The 17500-nt window shown below is 40.4% G+C and overlaps 2 protein-coding genes across 5 annotated transcripts in view; one reads left to right on the top strand and one right to left on the bottom strand.

Annotated features, from left to right (window-relative positions):
- LOC115416051 (mitogen-activated protein kinase kinase kinase 8-like) overlaps positions 1-12035 on the top strand; it is a 20360-nt gene extending 8325 nt beyond the window's left edge. For 2 of the 3 annotated variants that reach the window (XM_030129757.1, XM_030129758.1), the window contains 4 exons: positions 228-489; positions 1559-1665; positions 5011-5163; positions 7596-8428. In XM_030129757.1, the coding sequence (XP_029985617.1) occupies positions 228-489; positions 1559-1665; positions 5011-5163; positions 7596-8177 (1104 nt within the window). In that variant the 3' untranslated portion in view covers positions 8178-8428. Of the gene's footprint in view, positions 1-227; positions 490-1558; positions 1666-5010; positions 5164-7595; positions 8429-11560 lie in introns of those variants that run through there. The other variant, XM_030129759.1, reaches the window with a different exon arrangement.
- Positions 3251-17500, bottom strand: part of LOC115416054 (splicing factor 3A subunit 2-like) — a 26197-nt gene continuing 11947 nt past the window's right edge. For both annotated transcript variants that reach the window (XM_030129765.1, XM_030129764.1), the window contains exons 3-4: positions 17163-17336; positions 3251-4393 (exon numbers count right to left, since the gene is read on the bottom strand). In XM_030129765.1, the coding sequence (XP_029985625.1) occupies positions 3376-4393; positions 17163-17336 (1192 nt within the window). In that variant the 3' untranslated portion in view covers positions 3251-3375. The remainder of the gene's footprint in view (positions 4394-17162; positions 17337-17500) is intronic.

The following is a 17500-nucleotide window of genomic DNA, read 5'->3' on the forward strand; positions in this document are numbered from 1 at the left end:
TGAAACTCTTGTCCACAAATGTGGACAGAAAACCCAGAGCTGGGTCTGAGGAGGATCAACTTCTTCCCACTCCTTTTTGGGTGCAGAAAAATGTAGTTTGACCCTGTTGTATGGTTCTGTGTTCTCTGATGGTTCTGTGTCCTCCAAATACAACTCCACTAACTCCCATGTGACTCTGGGTCCAGTTCAGGTGCGATGCTTTCAATCTCTTGTGGGCTCTCCTGCAGATCCCTGTCGAGAACTTCAAAGCGGCCGACGTGGAGTTCCAGGCGCGTTTCCGTCACGAGAACATCGCGGAGCTGTACGGCGTCGTGCTGTGGGATCAGAAGGTCCACCTGTTCATGGAGGCGGGGGAGGGCGGTTCGGTTCTGGAGAAACTGGACAGCTGTGGACCCATGAGGGAGTTCGAGATCATCTGGGTCACCAAGCAGGTCCTGAGGGGTCTGGAGTACCTGCACTCACACAACGTCATCCACCACGACGTCAAACGTACGTTCACATCCTTTTACAGCTGTTAGACAGGATCAATAATAAATAATATTAAAAAAATGAACAAAATAATCGATAAAATGAACAAAAATAAACAAAGTAATTACATAATGCCCAAAATCATCAATGAAATTAACAACATATTCATGAAAATGATCAAAATAAACAAAATGCCCAAAATAATGATAAAAATAAGCCACAAATGAAAAAAATAGGGCGACACAGTGGTGCAGTGGTTAGCACTCGTGCCTCACAGACAGAAGGTCCTGGGTTCAATTCCAACACCAGTCGACAGGGGGTGGGACCTTTAGTCCATGGGGGTGGGACCTTTCTGTGTGGAGTTTACATGTTCTCCCCGTGTCTGCGTGGGTTCTCTCTGGTTCTCTGGCTCCTCCCACAATCCAAAGACATGCTCTGATAGGTTAATTGGTTAATCTAAATCCCCCATAGGTGTGAGTGCGACAGTGTGTTTGTCTCTATATGTTCAGTCTGCGATGAACTGGTCACATGTCCAGGGTGAACCCCGCCTTTGCCCGTAAGTAGCTGGGATAGGCTCCGCCCCCGTGACCCTAGTGAGGATAAAGCGGGTTCAGAAAATGAATGAATGAAAAAATGAACAAAATAATCCACAAAATGAAAAATAATAAATAAAATGTCTAAAATAATGATAAAAATAAGCCACAAATAAACAAAATAATAAAGAAATGAACAAAATAATCAACAAAATGAAGAAAAATAAACAAAGTAATTACATAATGCCCAAAATCATCAATAAAATTAAGAACTTATTTAAGAAAATGAACAAAATAAACAAAATGCCCCAAATAATGATCAAAATAAGCAACAAAATGAACAAAATAATCAAAAAATTAACAAACAAAAAAACAACAAAATGCCCAAAATCATCAATAAAATTAACAAAATATTCAAGAAAATGAACAAAATAAACAAAATGCCCAAAAATAATAAACAAAATGAACATTTTTTCCTTTTTTTTCTTGATTTCTTTATTCTTTAAAGAAGAAAAAAAGAACAAAAAATCCAAATTAATTTCTCTGTTTGTTTTCAGCCAGTAACATGGTCCTGATGTCAGACAAAGCGGTGCTGGTGGACTTTGGTTTGACGGTGCAGATGACAGATGACGTCTACCATCCAAGAGACCTGAGAGGAACTGAGGTCAGAACATCTGCTGTTTATGAAGGAATGAATGAATGAAGGAATGAATGAAGGAAAGAATGACTTGCAGTGTATTGTCATTTGCCAGTACAGAGTACATCAGCGCAGACTGCGTTGGCTGATCAGGGACATGGGCCGCTGCTCTGAACCGCTGAACCACTGAACCCTTTCCTTCCAAATTTGCTGTGAAAAACAGGAAAATGCAAAGCACAAATATAAGACATCCTACAGTTTTCACACAGTACACGTGGACACATGCTGGAATTTTTTCATGGATTTGACAGGATTCATGGGATAGGGTAAAAAAACAGAGTTTGAGAGCAGACAAGCTTTGGAGTGGGGCAGGTGAGTGTGTGTGTTGTGTCTTTGTCCTTGTAAGAATGTGTGCAAAATAAGAGACACAGTGGGTCCATCTGTCCTTCAGCTGGTACCAGTCTTTATCAGTCCACTCCCACTGTGTCCTGACCGTGGAAGATGTTCTGACTGCAGGGAGAGTTGATTAGAGAAGAATCCAGCTGCTTCCTCAGCTCTCAGGGGAAAACAATTTGACCATGAGGGAAACTTCTGCTTTAACTGAGTATAACTTACATTTTGTCCTACCTGGCCTCAGCGTTTACTCCTCACTTCAGAGCAGTCAGGCCTCTACACGGTTCGTCCACCTTCTCTTTCAGTTCTGCAGTTTTACGGAGCCCCTCTGCGTTGCCTCTCAGCCCCTCTACGGACTGACCCGCGATGTAATCCGACTTCTTATGTGAGTCCGCAGCCCGTCCGACCAGGTCTCCCAGATAGCAAAATCATTATGGCTTAAATCTGGCCCAAAACTGGCATGCCATTTTGGCAAAGTTCTGGGTGAATGTGTAAGCCCCTAAATAGCCCAAAATAGTCAAGCCAAAACCAAACCAGAAGGAAGCCAAAATTCACCCAAAACTAACTGTGGACTTCCAAAACATAGCCATAACTGTCCCAGAAAAGCCCCAAATCCCCATAATCCAGCCAAAAAGTAGCCAAAACTGACCCAAAGAGAGGCCTAAAGGAGGACAAAATTCACCCAAATTTGTGTTGATCATGTTTTTAACATGAAGTGGGTTTTCTTCTGGGTAGAAATTCCCGCTCTTTGTGCAGTGTTTTGGCTTTACAGAAATATGCCAAACACAACCAAAACACATCCATATATGGAGTCAGATGTTGGTGCTCTTTAGTCAGTCTTCTTTCTTGCCATAAACATGCCATACCATCCCTGTACTGGATCTGCTCTGTGCCCAGTTCAGCACACATATGCCAGAACTCAGACAGATACTGCTGGTGCCTCCACATCTATTATAGATAACCTTAGTCAGACCACAGTTCAGACTAAAGGTTTTCAGAATGACAAAAATGCCAAATGTACGCCATAATACTACAGAAATATTAGCTATCTGGTCTGCCACACTGTCCTCCGACTGCGTCACCACCCGTTGGAATTCCTTCACATTGTCACTCACCGCTCTAAAGTGCTTCTTCATTTCCATCGACAGCAGCGGGGTGTCTTTGCGTGCTGCTGTCTCGCTGATTTTGCCACAGATCTGGGCCATCCCCAGACCAATCAGAAGGTGTCCCTCTGTCATAAATCCAAATAGGTAGATGTCTTCGGTGTCCTCCACCGACAGAGCACACAGACACACCACCCTCCACTTGTCCCAAGCGTCCCAGGTGGATCCAGCTGAAGTTCTGTCAGGGCAGGTGGACTCCCAGGGCAGGTGGACTCCCAGGGCAGGTGGACTCCCCGGGGCAGGTGGGCTCCCCGGGGCAGGTGGACTCCCCAGGGCAGGTGGACTCCCAGGGCAGGTGGGCTCCCCAGGGCAGGTGGGCTCCCCGGGGCAGGTGGACTCCCCGGGGCAGGTGGGCTCCCCAGGGCAGGTGGACTCCCAGGGCAGGTGGACTCCCAGGGCAGGTGGGCTCCCCAGGGCAGGTGGACTCCCAGGGCAGGTGGGCTCCCCGGGGCAGGTGGACTCCCCGGGGCAGGTGGACTCCCAGGGCAGGTGGACTCCCCAGGGCAGGTGGACTCCCCGGGGCAGGTGGGCTCCCCGGGGCAGGTGGACTCCCCGGGGCAGGTGGGCTCCCCGGGGCAGGTGGACTCCCGAGGGCAGGTGGACTCCCAGGGCAGGTGGGCTCCCCAGGGCAGGTGGACTCCCAGGGCAGGTGGACTCCCAGGGCAGGTGGGCTCCCAGGGCAGGTGGGCTCCCCAGGGCAGGTGGGCTCCCCAGGGCAGGTGGACTCCCAGGGCAGGTGGACTCCCAGGGCAGGTGGGCTCCCCAGGGCAGGTGGACTCCCCGGGGCAGGTGGGCTCCCCAGGGCAGGTGGACTCCCCGGGGCAGGTGGGCTCCCCGGGGCAGGTGGACTCCCCAGGGCAGGTGGACTCCCAGGGCAGGTGGGCTCCCCAGGGCAGGTGGACTCCCAGGGCAGGTGGACTCCCAGGGCAGGTGGGCTCCCAGGGCAGGTGGGCTCCCCAGGGCAGGTGGGCTCCCCAGGGCAGGTGGACTCCCAGGGCAGGTGGACTCCCAGGGCAGGTGGACTCCCCGGGGCAGGTGGGCTCCCCGGGGCAGGTGGACTCCCCAGGGCAGGTGGACTCCCAGGGCAGGTGGGCTCCCCAGGGCAGGTGGACTCCCAGGGCAGGTGGGCTCCCAGGGCAGGTGGACTCCCCAGGGCAGGTGGACTCCCAGGGCAGGTGGGCTCCCCAGGGCCGTTCTTCCTGGGTGAAAAAATCATGTCAATTGCACTGAGTGACCAGTTGATCAGTTCCATATTTGCTGTTCAAGAGCAGGAGCAGGAGATCCAAAAGTTTATTATTTAAGTTTATTTTTTATTTTATTTATTTATTTTTAAGTTTATTTGTTTATTTTTTATTTGATTTGATTTATTTATTATTTTAATTATGTTATTTAATTTTATTTATGTAGTAATTCTATTTATTTTATTTTATTTATTTATTTTTAAAAAAAATCTTATTTATTTTTATTCTATTTTATTTTATTATTATTATTTTAAAATAATAATCCAGTTCTCCCTTTGTGCAGTACTCTCCACCTGGCTTTTCTGCCTCCGTCCATAATAATATATATTATACAGACTGAATGTCCTCTGAAATTAACCGGAGGAGAGAAAACTATTACAGGAGCAAAAACTAATTAATTTGAGCAAAAAAAAAAAGTCTGTGTTTTGAATGTCTGGGGTTGACTGGACTGTGTGATGTTAAAATGGAGTCAGGATTAAAGAAAGGGTCAGAACCAGTGATGATGAAAGCTTGAATTCAACCTGTGTTCTGTTCCAGTCTTTTTTATTTGGTTCGTTCTGTGTGTGTTCCTGCAGATGTACATGAGTCCAGAGGTGGTTCTGTGTCGAGGTCATGACACCAAAGCTGACATCTACAGCCTGGGCACCAGCATCATCCACATGCAGACCGGAAACCCCCCCTGGGTGACGCGCTACCCCCGCACCGCCTACCCATCATACCTGTACATCGTAAGTACCGCCCCCCAGGGTTACAGTCACAGAGTGCCCCGCCCCCTAGGACATGGGGGTCAAACCAAAACCAGCCCACCAAAGGGTCCAATCAGGCCCCTGGGATGAAGAACTGAAAATATGAACAATAAATGATGTTAATATTAGTTTAGTTCAGGTTCCACATTCACACCAAACAGATCTGAAACAGATCAGAACCAGGAAAACACCGTCATAGGAACACAGAAATAATCCAAACATGCAATGATTCTGTGTTTTAGTGTAAAAAAGTCCAATTACATGAAAATATTTACATTTACAAAATATCCTTTAACAGTAAAATATGTATAATCTGAACAAATATGAACAAACTGACATGTCAAAAAAAAGGACATTTATTTTTTTATTGATTTATTTCGAATATGGATATGATACAAGCTTCCTGATTACTACTATTTGACTTCTTTGCACAACATAATAAAGAAATGAAAGTTCAAGGAAGCATAAAATAATGATACACACACAAACAAAAAGAAAAAAAAAGTCATATTCAAAAAGGAGTGAGAAGAAGCAGAGCTTATATTAACTCTGACCCCTGGGTCTACACCAACAATATGTACATATATACAGACATACACATACATACATATATACACCCACATACATACACATCTATCTATCAATACATATACACACACACACACACATATATACACACACACACATATACACACACATATATACACACACATACATACATATACACACACATACATACATATATATACACACACATACATTTATATACACACATATACACACACACACACAATCATATACACACACACATACACACACATACATACATACATATACACACACACATATATACATACACACACACATACACGTACACATACATACACATATATGCATATACGCACATATACATACCCATGCACATACACTTACATATACGCACATATACATACCCATGCACATACACTTACATATACGCACATATACATACCCATGCACATACACTTACATATACGCACATATACATACCCATGCACATACACTTACATATACGCATATATACATACCCATGCACATACACTTACATATACACACATATACATACCCATGCACATACACTTACATATACGCACATATACATACCCATGCACATACACTTACATATACGCATATATACATACCCATGCACATACACTTACATATACACACATATACATACCCATGCACATACACTTACATATACACACATATACATACCCATGCACATACACTTACATATACACACATATACATACCCATGCACATACACTTACATATACACACATATACATACCCATGCACATACACTTACATATACAAATTCATATATACACTGTTACATACATACACATATACATTCACATAGGCACATTTAATCGTGTTTTATTTTTTCTCTAATTTTTCTTACTTTTTGGGAATGTTTCGTTCTTCTTTGTATTTATGTTTCTGTTCATATTTATCAGATTTTGGCCCATTTTTGACATCATTTATAGGTTATGTTATTATTTTACTGGCCCACATGATTGAAAGGAAAAATGCTAAAAACCTAAAATTCCTAAAGAAAATTTCATTCAATTTCAACACTATTCTGCCTGTTAACTGTTTAGTGTATTTCCTGTCATCTGTAGGTTATACTGAACATTTGTCGATGATAAACTGAGGCAGAATCCTGTTCAAACTGCACTTGTTTTTCTTAATAACCTTCAGTTTGTTCACATTTTTACTTCTTCTTCTTCTTCACACGTGCTTCCTGCTTTCAAACCCACTGCGTTCGTTTTAGAAACCATCAGCAGCTGTTTTTATTCGGACTCACTCACTTCCTCCTGAAACTGCCACTGCTGTTATAGAGGGTTTTTTTAAATATGAAAAACTGGGTCACCACTGGAGGAGCTGTTCTCTGTGACTGTCCGTTTATTCTGCTGCTTAGTTTTATAATTGATGAATCTATTGATTCGTTTTTTTGATTCGATCAGATGATTATTTGAATGAGTGAAAAAAAAGAGTGAAACTGAAACAGACACGTGTGAAAACAACAAACTACAACCACAAAAAGTATAAAAATAAAAGGATATATACAAATATCTATAGGCATAAACAACCACAGTCCAATGGCATCTATAAATATGACATCATGTATATATGAAAATATGTATATACAAATAAAAACAATGACAACACATATATGAACACATATGTATATGCAGTCTTGTATATTTTAGTGTTTTTCTTGTGTATTATAGTGTATTCCTGCATAGTTCTAGTACATTTCAAGTTAAATATTTTAAAAGTATATATAAAAATATCTATAGATATATACTTATTTAACTGCATTTTATGACAAACCTATTTGTCCCCCCCCCCCCCCCCCCCCCCAGATCCATAAACAGGCTCCGCCCCTGGAGGACATTGCGGACGACTGCAGCCCGGCCATGCGCTCCTTCCTGGGTCGGGCCCTGGAGAGGAACCCGGTCCTGCGGAGTTCAGCCTCAGAGCTGCTGAAGGACGAGGCCGTCAACCCCCCCAGGGAAGAACAGCCCCGCTGCTGGAGCCTGGACTCAGCCCTGGGGGGGGACGCCACACACCCCCCCCTACGCCAGCACAGCCAGCACCAGGACACCACACAGGGTAAGGACCAGGACCAGTACCACAGGACCCAAAGGGACCCAGACCCCATTAGAGTCCATCTGACAGAAGGGGGGGGTCAACTGGGTCAAAACCAGTACAAGAACAACAGGGAGAAAAACGAAAAGGTTTACAAAAGTTTCCTTAAAAATGTGACAAACATGAACAAACTGGCATTTATTAAGAAAACTAAGTGTAACTGGACCAGTGTTCAGCTTCAGTTTGTCATTTATTCATGTTCGTTCGATCGTACAGATCCAGTGGATCTACAAATACAGAAAACAAAGAAAAAAAACAGAACTAACTGCAACTGTATTGTGTGTTTACAAAACTAACTAAAACGGATAAAAATTATGGACAAAATTCCCTTCGTTTTCAGCTTTTGTCAATGTCGGATTGATATGAAATCGATTTATTTCGCTCTATCAGTTTTCTCTGCTGTCACCATATGACACTTCACAAGCCATCACTGGGTTTCCAACACTAACGAAATGACCAAAACTACAATTGAAAAAAACATTTTCGTTTCCTGAAATAAATTAAAACTATAATTGAAAGATAAAAACAAGAAAAAAAAATCTTGAATTAAGCAAAAAAAATTGTGAATGAAGTAAAAAAAAAACCAAAACTCTTCAGTTAGGTAAAAACAAATCTTTAATTAAGTTAAAAAAAAACAAAAAAAAAACTCTTGAATTAAGCAAAAAAAAAAAATCTTGAAAAAAGTAAAAAAAAAAAACAAAAAAAAAAAAAACATTGAATTAAGCAAAAAAAAAAATCTTGATTTAAGCAAAAAAAAAAAAATCTTGAATTGAAAAAAAAAACGAACTCCTAAAATAAGCAAAAAACCCCCCAAAAACAACAAAACTTGAATTACGCAAAAAATTTTTTAAAAAAATCATGAATTAAGTAAAAGAAAGAATTCATGAATTAAGCAAAAAAATTCTTGAATCAAGTAAAAAACAACCAAAAAAAACCCCTCTTGAAGTAATCAAAAAAAAATCTTGAATTAATTAAAAAAAAAAAAAAAAAAACTCTTAAAATAAGCAAACCCCCCCCCCCAAAAAAAACAAAACCTGAATTAAGCAAAAAAAATCTTGAATTAATTAAAAAGTAAAACTTATTTAAAAAAACTTTATTATCGTTAATGAAAACTAACAAAATGACCAAAACTAGAATTGTAAAAACATTTTCATTAACTGAAATAAATAAAAACTATAATTAAAAGAAAAAAAACCCTAACTAACTGAAACTGTATTGTGTGTTTACTAAACTAACTAAAACAGATCAAAATTCTGGATCAAATTCCCTTGGTTTTGGTCTTTGTCAATGTCAGATTGATGTTCAATGGATTTCTTTGTCTCTCTCAGTTTTCTGTGCTGTCTCCATACGACACTTTTTGCTCCGTCACTTGTGTTCACTTGTGGTTTCCAGTCGTCTTCTGGTCCCCACTCTACCTGGAAACATGGAGACTAAAGCAGCAGAGTCCTGTCTGGGATTGATTTGAATAGGAGCACAGAGAAGAAGAGAAAAGAGACCACTGAACTACAACTGAACTACAACTGAACTACAACTGAACTACAACTGAACTACAACTGAACTACAACTGAACTACAACTAAACTACAACTGAACTACAACTAAACTACAACTGAACTACAACTGAACTACAACTAAACTACAACTGAACTACAACTGAACTACAACTGAACTACAACTAAACTACAACTGAACTACAACTAAACTACAACTGAACTACAACTGAACTACAACTAAACTACAACTGAACTACAACTAAACTAAACTACAACTGAACTACAACTGAACTAAAACTAAACTACAACTAAACTAAAACTAAACTACAACTAAACTAAAACTGAACTACAACTAAACTAAAACTACAACTAAACTAAAACTGAACTACAACTAAACTAAAACTACAACTGAACTAAAATTAAACTACAACTAAAGTACAACTGAACTACAACTAAACTACAACTAAACTAAAACTACAACTAAACTAAAACTGAACTGCAACTAAACTAAAACTGAACTACAACTAAACTACAACTAAACTAAAACTACAACTGAACTAAAATTAAACTACAACTGAACTAAAACTAAACTACAACTAAACTAAAACTAAACTACAACTGAACTACAACTAAACTAAAACTGAACTACAACTAAACTAAAACTACAACTAAACTAAAACTGAACTACAACTAAACTAAAACTACAACTAAACTACAACTGAACTAAAATTAAACTACAACTAAAGTACAACTGAACTAAAACTAAACTAAAACTAAAACTGAACTACAACTGAACTACAACTACAACTAAACTACAACTAAAACTAAACTACAACTGAACTAAAACTAAACTACAACTAAACTAAAACTAAACTACAACTGAACTACAATTGAACTATAACTAAACTACAACTGAACTAAAACTAAACTACAACTAAACTAAAACTAAACTACAACTGAACTACAATTGAACTATAACTAAACTACAACTGAACTAAACTAAACTACAACTAAACTAAAACCTAACTACAACTGAACTACAACTAAACTACAACTAAAGTAAAACTAAACTACAACTAAATTAAAACTAAACTACAATTAAACTACAACTAAACTAAACTAAAACTAAACTACAGCTAAACTAAAACTAAACTACAATTAAACTACAACTAAACTAAAACTAAACTAAACTACAATTAAACTACAACTAAACTAAAACTAAACTAAAACTAAACTACAATTAAACTACAACTAAACTAAAACTAAACTACAACTAAACTAAAACTAAACTACAATTAAACTACAACTAAACTAAAATAAAACTAAACTACAATTAAACTACAACTAAACTAAAACTAAACTAAAACTAAATTAAAACTAAAGTAAAACTAAACTAAACTAAAACTTAAGCATTTAGAAAAAAATGAAAACTAATAAAAACTATCAAATCTGCTCTAAAAACAAATGACAATGAACTGAATTAGAGAAAAAAAAGTCCAGACTAAATAAAACTAAACTGTAATGAAAAATCCAGAACTATTAGAACCTTGGTTCGTAGCCCCGTATACCAGTCCCCATGTTTTTCCCGTCAACTTTATTGAAAATATTCAGGTATACAAAACATGTAAATTTTGAACAAACATCAAGATGTCCAAAAGAAAAAGCATTTGAGCAAATATGTTTAAGAAAAAAAGACAGAGATTTAAAGACACAAAGCAGAATAGACAAATAATAGTATAAAAAAAACCCAAACCATATATCTAACAAAAAATAAATAAATAAATAAATAGATAAATGCATCAGAGTTCAGTGTATTTTACAGAATTCTTTATAAATTGTCAGGGTGTTGTTTTTGTTACAGATAAATTCTAAAGATTTAACATATTTTTCAAATTCCATCAGGAAGATTTTAAAATTTGTGTGTTTTTATTCGTATATTTATTTTTGTGAATATGAAATTTACCAAATAAAATGATCAAATTTACAACAAATTCTTAGTTACGAATGTCACGTTCAAAATATGTCATTACCGCCTGTCGTTCCCTGACTGTAAGGGCGCTGAATGTGTGATGTCATCAGCGGTCGCCCTCGTTCACCTCCATCCCTGACTGTAAGGGCGCTGAATGTGTGATGTCATCAGCGGTCGCCCTCGTTCACCTCCACGTTTGTTTTTGTTTTTTTCTGCAGAATCGTCTCTTTACTCTGAAGACTCTGCACACGGCCGTAGAAAAGGCTCCTTGTACATCGACCTGGGGGCTTTATCTGGGTACTGTAAGCTGGTGAGCGGACCACCCACCTCCGAATACGCCTGAAACCACACCCACCACCCACCAAAGAGGAGGAGCCAACAGGTGCATTCGATATGATGACCTTCAGCTCCCTCCAGACTGGTGGAGGACTGAGGCTGGACTCCTAATGAGGACCAGCAGATCCACAGGGGACTGAGGGGGACCAGGTGGACCAGGTGGACCACGCTGCAGGACAGTGGATGGACGACATCAAGCGTTTACAAAGGTCAAAGGGTCACGTGGAAACTATCAGGGCGCTTCTGTGAAACTGGTGCTGAATGTTCTGAAGCAGGTTTGGAAACACTTTGGGTTTATTTGAAAAACAAATACTCACTGAGATAAAAGACAAACTATTTTTCACATAAAACACATTTATATATTTTTAATATTATTTTTATACATAAATCCGCATGTAACATGGTCAAAAGGACACAAAAATTACACACTATTATTTTATTGAATACCTCTTTATTCTCTCACAGGTGCATTTTGGGAATCGTAGTAAATATTCAAGGCAGAGTGTTTGACAAAAATGGCCACTATTGTAAAATCATTTGTGATTTGTCAGCGTTTAAACATTCAGGTTCCGCATGTAACACCAGTGGACACCAATGTTCTAATAGTTCTGGATTTTTCATTCTAGTTTAGTTTTATTTAGTTTGGACTTTTTTTTTCTAATTCAGTTCATTTTAATTCGTTTTTAGAGCAGGTTTGATAGTTTTTATTAGTTTTCATTTTTTTTTCAAAATGCTTAGTTGTAGTTTAGTTTCAGTTTAGTTTTAGTTGTAGTTTCGTTGTAGTTTACTTTTAGTTCAGTTTAGTTGTAGTTCAGTGGTCTCTTTTCTCTTCTTCTCTGTGCTCCTATTCAAATCAATCCCAGACAGGACTCTGCTGCTTTAGTCTCCATGTTTCCAGGTAGAGTGGGGACCAGAAGACGACTGGAAACCACAAGTGAACACAAGTGACGGAGCAAAAAGTGTCGTATGGAGACAGCACAGAAAACTGAGAGAGACAAAGAAATCCATTGAACATCAATCTGACATTGACAAAGACCAAAACCAAGGGAATTTGATCCAGAATTTTGATCTGTTTTAGTTAGTTTAGTAAACACACAATACAGTTTCAGTTAGTTAGGGTTTTTTTTTCTTTTAATTATAGTTTTTATTTATTTCAGTTAATGAAAATGTTTTTACAATTCTAGTTTTGGTCATTTGGTTCGTTTTCATTAACGATAATAACCTCGGTGGACACGATGGGTTACATACAAAACCTGGGATGAGAAAAACCCACATGTGGATTAGAAAAACCACTAGGACTGACACACTGAACACACTGTCTTTATTTAGAGTCTATAGAAGAGCATTTACACCTAGGGAGATTTAATGTCCATATTTGGGTCCTATTTTTGGACCTAGTATTTGATTATAAATTCATTAATTATGGGATGGATCAGAGCAGGAGTATAACTTGTTTTTCATTTCTCTGAGGTCCTCATTAGGTCCATCCTGGGTTAAGTCTGTCTACACTTACCTTTGATCATTGGGTCTAAACAGATGGAACCTGAACCTCCGAACACCCTGAACATGAGCATGTGTGGATCGACTAGTTCTGTTGAAACTGCCAACATGTAGACTGTTCTGTAGATAGAGTAGAACTGTAGAACTGAGCCATCATCAGCTGTTGGTTTCTTTACATGTTGGAAGAAACCATGTTTGTTTTGAAAATGGTGCATAAAAAACCCAAAGGTCAACAGAGCGTAACAGAAGAGAAATGGAGCGGAACCATATTTGGTCCACAGTTGAATCTGGTCCCAGTCATGTGTCTGTCCAGTTAGATTCAATTCACATCAATATTAGTTGAGTTCTAATTTTAAATGTGTGGGAAATGGGATTTTCAGTGTTCAGTGTAAATGTCCACAGAGTCCACATTCCACAGTGGATGTGGACAGTTTAGTTCCACATACAAGAGACTGTTCTAAGCTACAGGTGGATCCAACTGGAGGAGAATCAGAGTCGTTTGGAATTTTGGATGAATTTTGGAAAATGTCTCAGTGATGACAGATGGAAAACTGTAGATGTTGTGACCTTGCTGTGACCTTGAACTTTGTCCTACTGGGACCAAAATGGACTGGGTTGGTCCCAGGGCCTAGGCCTATCTGTGGGGAAGATCTGGGAAAGATGGGTGGAAGAGTTTTACACTGAAGATGAAAACAAACAAACAAACAAACAAACAAACAAACAAACAAACACATAAACACACACACACACAAACACACACACACACACACACAGTCAGGTCCCAGTGGTCCCAGTGGTCCCAGTCCTTCCTGTCAGAGGTCATGAACCCAGTTTCACAGAAGCGTCCGTCTCTACAGGTTTGTGTGTCCCATACAAACAGCTTTAGTGATTTTAGTTCTTTATGGACTTCCTCATGTTTATTCCTGTGGAATATTAATAATGCATTAGACCAGGACTGTGTGGACCAGGACCAGGACCAGGACCAGGAAAATAACCACATACCCACCTGTTAATAATGTCAACACCAGGTTTTAGTCTGTGTTTTAATGTCACAAAAAACATTGAACTATGAAAATATTTCCATTTATAAACTGTCCTTTCACAAAAAGGTGAATAATCTGAAAAAAAAAAGAATTTCTTTGAAAAATCTGTGTAATTTGAACAATATTCTGCCTCATTTTATCATGTGTACATGTTCATTACACACAGTTTTACATAAGCATCAGTAACAGCAGTAGGATATTGTTCAAACTGCACCTGATTTTCTTTGGACATTTCAGTTTATTCACATTTTATTAGAAATGATAGTTTGTAAATGTAAATATTTTCATAGTTTATTTTTTTGCACCGAAAAAACCAGAAAAATGTGTAATTGTCAGTATTTGTAGGGTATTTTGCACTTGTAAAGTCATTTTTGCACTTTGCATATTCATGTGGTGGTCTGGACTGGAACCTTGGGGGGCCAGTTTAGGTCCAGGGGCCTCATGTTTGACCCCCCCCCCCCGTTAGATTATATATAAATGTAAATGAAGCTGAAATGTGTTGGATTCAGTCTGTAATTAAATAATTAAAGTCTGTGATGAAAGTTCCACTGCTGCCCACTTCCATGTCACTGCTCAACTTTGAATTGACATTTTCTCCTCATGATTTTCCAGGGTCAGATAAAAAAAGTGACCCCCCCCCACCTATTTTTTTTTCTTTTTAAAACATAAAAATAAGTCATGGCTCTAAGTTCTACAGCAGGAAAAGTGAGCTGTTCATGTCTATGAATGAATGAACGTAGGAAACAAACCCTTAAATACCTCAGAAATCAGATATTGATGTCTTTGGAACCATTTACAACTGTTTTTAAATATACTTTAAAATATGACCAGAATGTTTGACCACCAGGGGCCGCTGATGACTCCCCCCCCCCCCCCCCCCCCCAAAAAAAAAAAAAAAAAAGGGTTGAAACAGGTTTAAATACCTCAGAAATCCTGCACTGATGCCTTTGGAAAAATTTAGAACTTTTTTAAAATATATTTTAAAATACAACCAGAATGTCAGTTTTTGGAGCACATACTATAGCTTATGTTTGACCATCGGGGGGCGCTGATGACCACTGTCCTGCCTCAGTTGGTCATTCCCACATGTACAGCTGAACTGACAGATCACAGTGGATCTACAAACACACAAAACGTTTAATAACAGACAGAATACTGTTAAATTGTACTGACTTCTCTTAAGACATTTCAGGTTGTTCCTATTTTTTACTAAATTATACTTTGTTTTAGTGTAAATGCCTTCAGGCGTTCCCTCACTCCTCAGAGGATGAACCAACTCATCTTCAGAATCTGTTCTTCCTTCAGCTCTCACACTTTTAAACTCTGACAGAAGCCATTTGAGTCAGTTTATAGGGTTTTTTTAATATTAGCTGAACCAACAGGGTCTTTTACTCTGCATTGGTATTGATTATTTCTTGCTGATTATTTAAATGCATTTGTTGGTCGTTGCTTCAGTCGTCCTGTGTTCGTGCACCGGTGGATCTGTTTGTGCCAGCGCACCGTGGACGAGGCCCACGTCTGCGGTGAACTGCACATGAGCTGACTATGAGACAAAGACACTTTAATGGATCTGAATAAACACATGAAAACATTGACATTTACACACAGACGTGTGCACCTGTCACTACTTCTGTTCTTCTGACAGCGTTGGACCGGTTCTGACCACTGCACACGGAACTGCTCCGAATGTGGAACCACAGCTACAAGGATCGGCACATCTGAGTGGAATTTATGCAGTTCACAAGTTCACCCCAGGGCCGGACTGGACCCTTTGGTGGGCCGGACTGGACCCTTTGGTGGGCCGGACTGGACCCTTTAGTGGGCCGGACTGGACCCTTTGGTGGGCCGGACTGGACCCTTTGGTGGGCCGGACTGGACCCTTTAGTGGGCCGGACTGGACCCTTTGGTGGGCCAGATTTGGGCCCCGGGCCGCATGTTTAACACCTTTGATTTCCTCAAACATCCATGTGACTGAACAGGAAGGAGTCACACAAGCACATGTGACTAAAGGAGGATCAGAGCAGGACGGAACCGGATCTGTGACCTGTGTGTGTGTGGTTCTGATCCGGTTCAGGTGTGTGTGTGTGTGTGTGTGTGTGGTTCTGATCCGGTTCAGGTGTGTGTGTGTGTGTGTGTGTGTTTCTGATCCGGTTCAGGTGTGTGTGTGTGTGTGTGTGTGTGGTTCTGATCCGGTTCAGGTGTGTGTGTGTGTGTGTGTGTGGTTCTGATCCGGTTCAGGTGTGTGTGTGTGTGTGTGTGTGTGGTTCTGATCCGGTTCAGGTGTGTGTGTGTGTGTGTGTGTGTGTGTGTGTGTGGGTTCTGATCCGGTTCAGGTGTGTGTGTGTGTGTGTGTGTGTGTGTGTGGTTCTGATCCGGTTCAGGTGTGTGTGTGTGTGTGTGTGTGTGTGTGTGTGTGTGGTTCTGATCCGGTTCAGGTGTGTGTGTGTGTGTGTGTGTGTGTGTGTGGTTCTGATCCGGTTCAGGTGTGTGTGTGTGTGTGTGTGTGTGTGTGGTTCTGATCCGGTTCAGGTGTGTGTGTGTGTGTGTGTGGTTCTGATCCGGTTCAGGTGTGTGTGTGTGTGTGTGTGTGGTTCTGATCCGGTTCAGGTGTGTGTGTGTGTGTGTGTGTGTGTGTGGTTCTGATCCGGTTCAGGTGTGTGTGTGTGTGTGTGTGTGTGTGGTTCTGATCCGGTTCAGGTGTGTGTGTGTGTGTGTGTGTGTGTGTGTGGTTCTGATCCGGTTCAGGTGTGTGTGTGTGTGTGTGGTTCTGATCCGGTTCAGGTGTGTGTGTGTGTGTGTGTGTGTGGTTCTGATCCGGTTCAGGTGTGTGTGTGTGTGTGTGTGGTTCTGATCCGGTTCAGGTGTGTGTGTGTGTGTGTGTGTGTGTGTGTGTGTGGTTCTGATCTGGTTCTGACCCGGTTCTGGTGTGTGTCAGACTGACCGTTGCCATGGCAGCAGCAGCATCTGGATGAAGGCCACAGCGTCCGAAGGCTGAAGCTCCGCCTCCACGAAGCTGACGTTGAGTTTGGAAATGTTCAGGAACGTCTGCTGTTTGTCTTCACCCAAGAACGGAGAGAACCCAGTGAGCAGAACATAGGTTAGAACCCCCACACTCCTGGAACCAGAACCAGAACCAGACATGGGATCAGAACCACAACACACACAGAACACACACAGAACACACACAGAACATACAGAGAACACACACAGAACACACACAGAACATACAGAACACACACAGAACACACACAGAACATACAGAACACACACAGAACACAC

The sequence above is a fragment of the Sphaeramia orbicularis genome, unplaced genomic scaffold, assembly GCF_902148855.1.
Source record: "Sphaeramia orbicularis unplaced genomic scaffold, fSphaOr1.1, whole genome shotgun sequence".
NCBI classification, from domain to species: Eukaryota; Metazoa; Chordata; class Actinopteri; order Kurtiformes; family Apogonidae; genus Sphaeramia; species Sphaeramia orbicularis.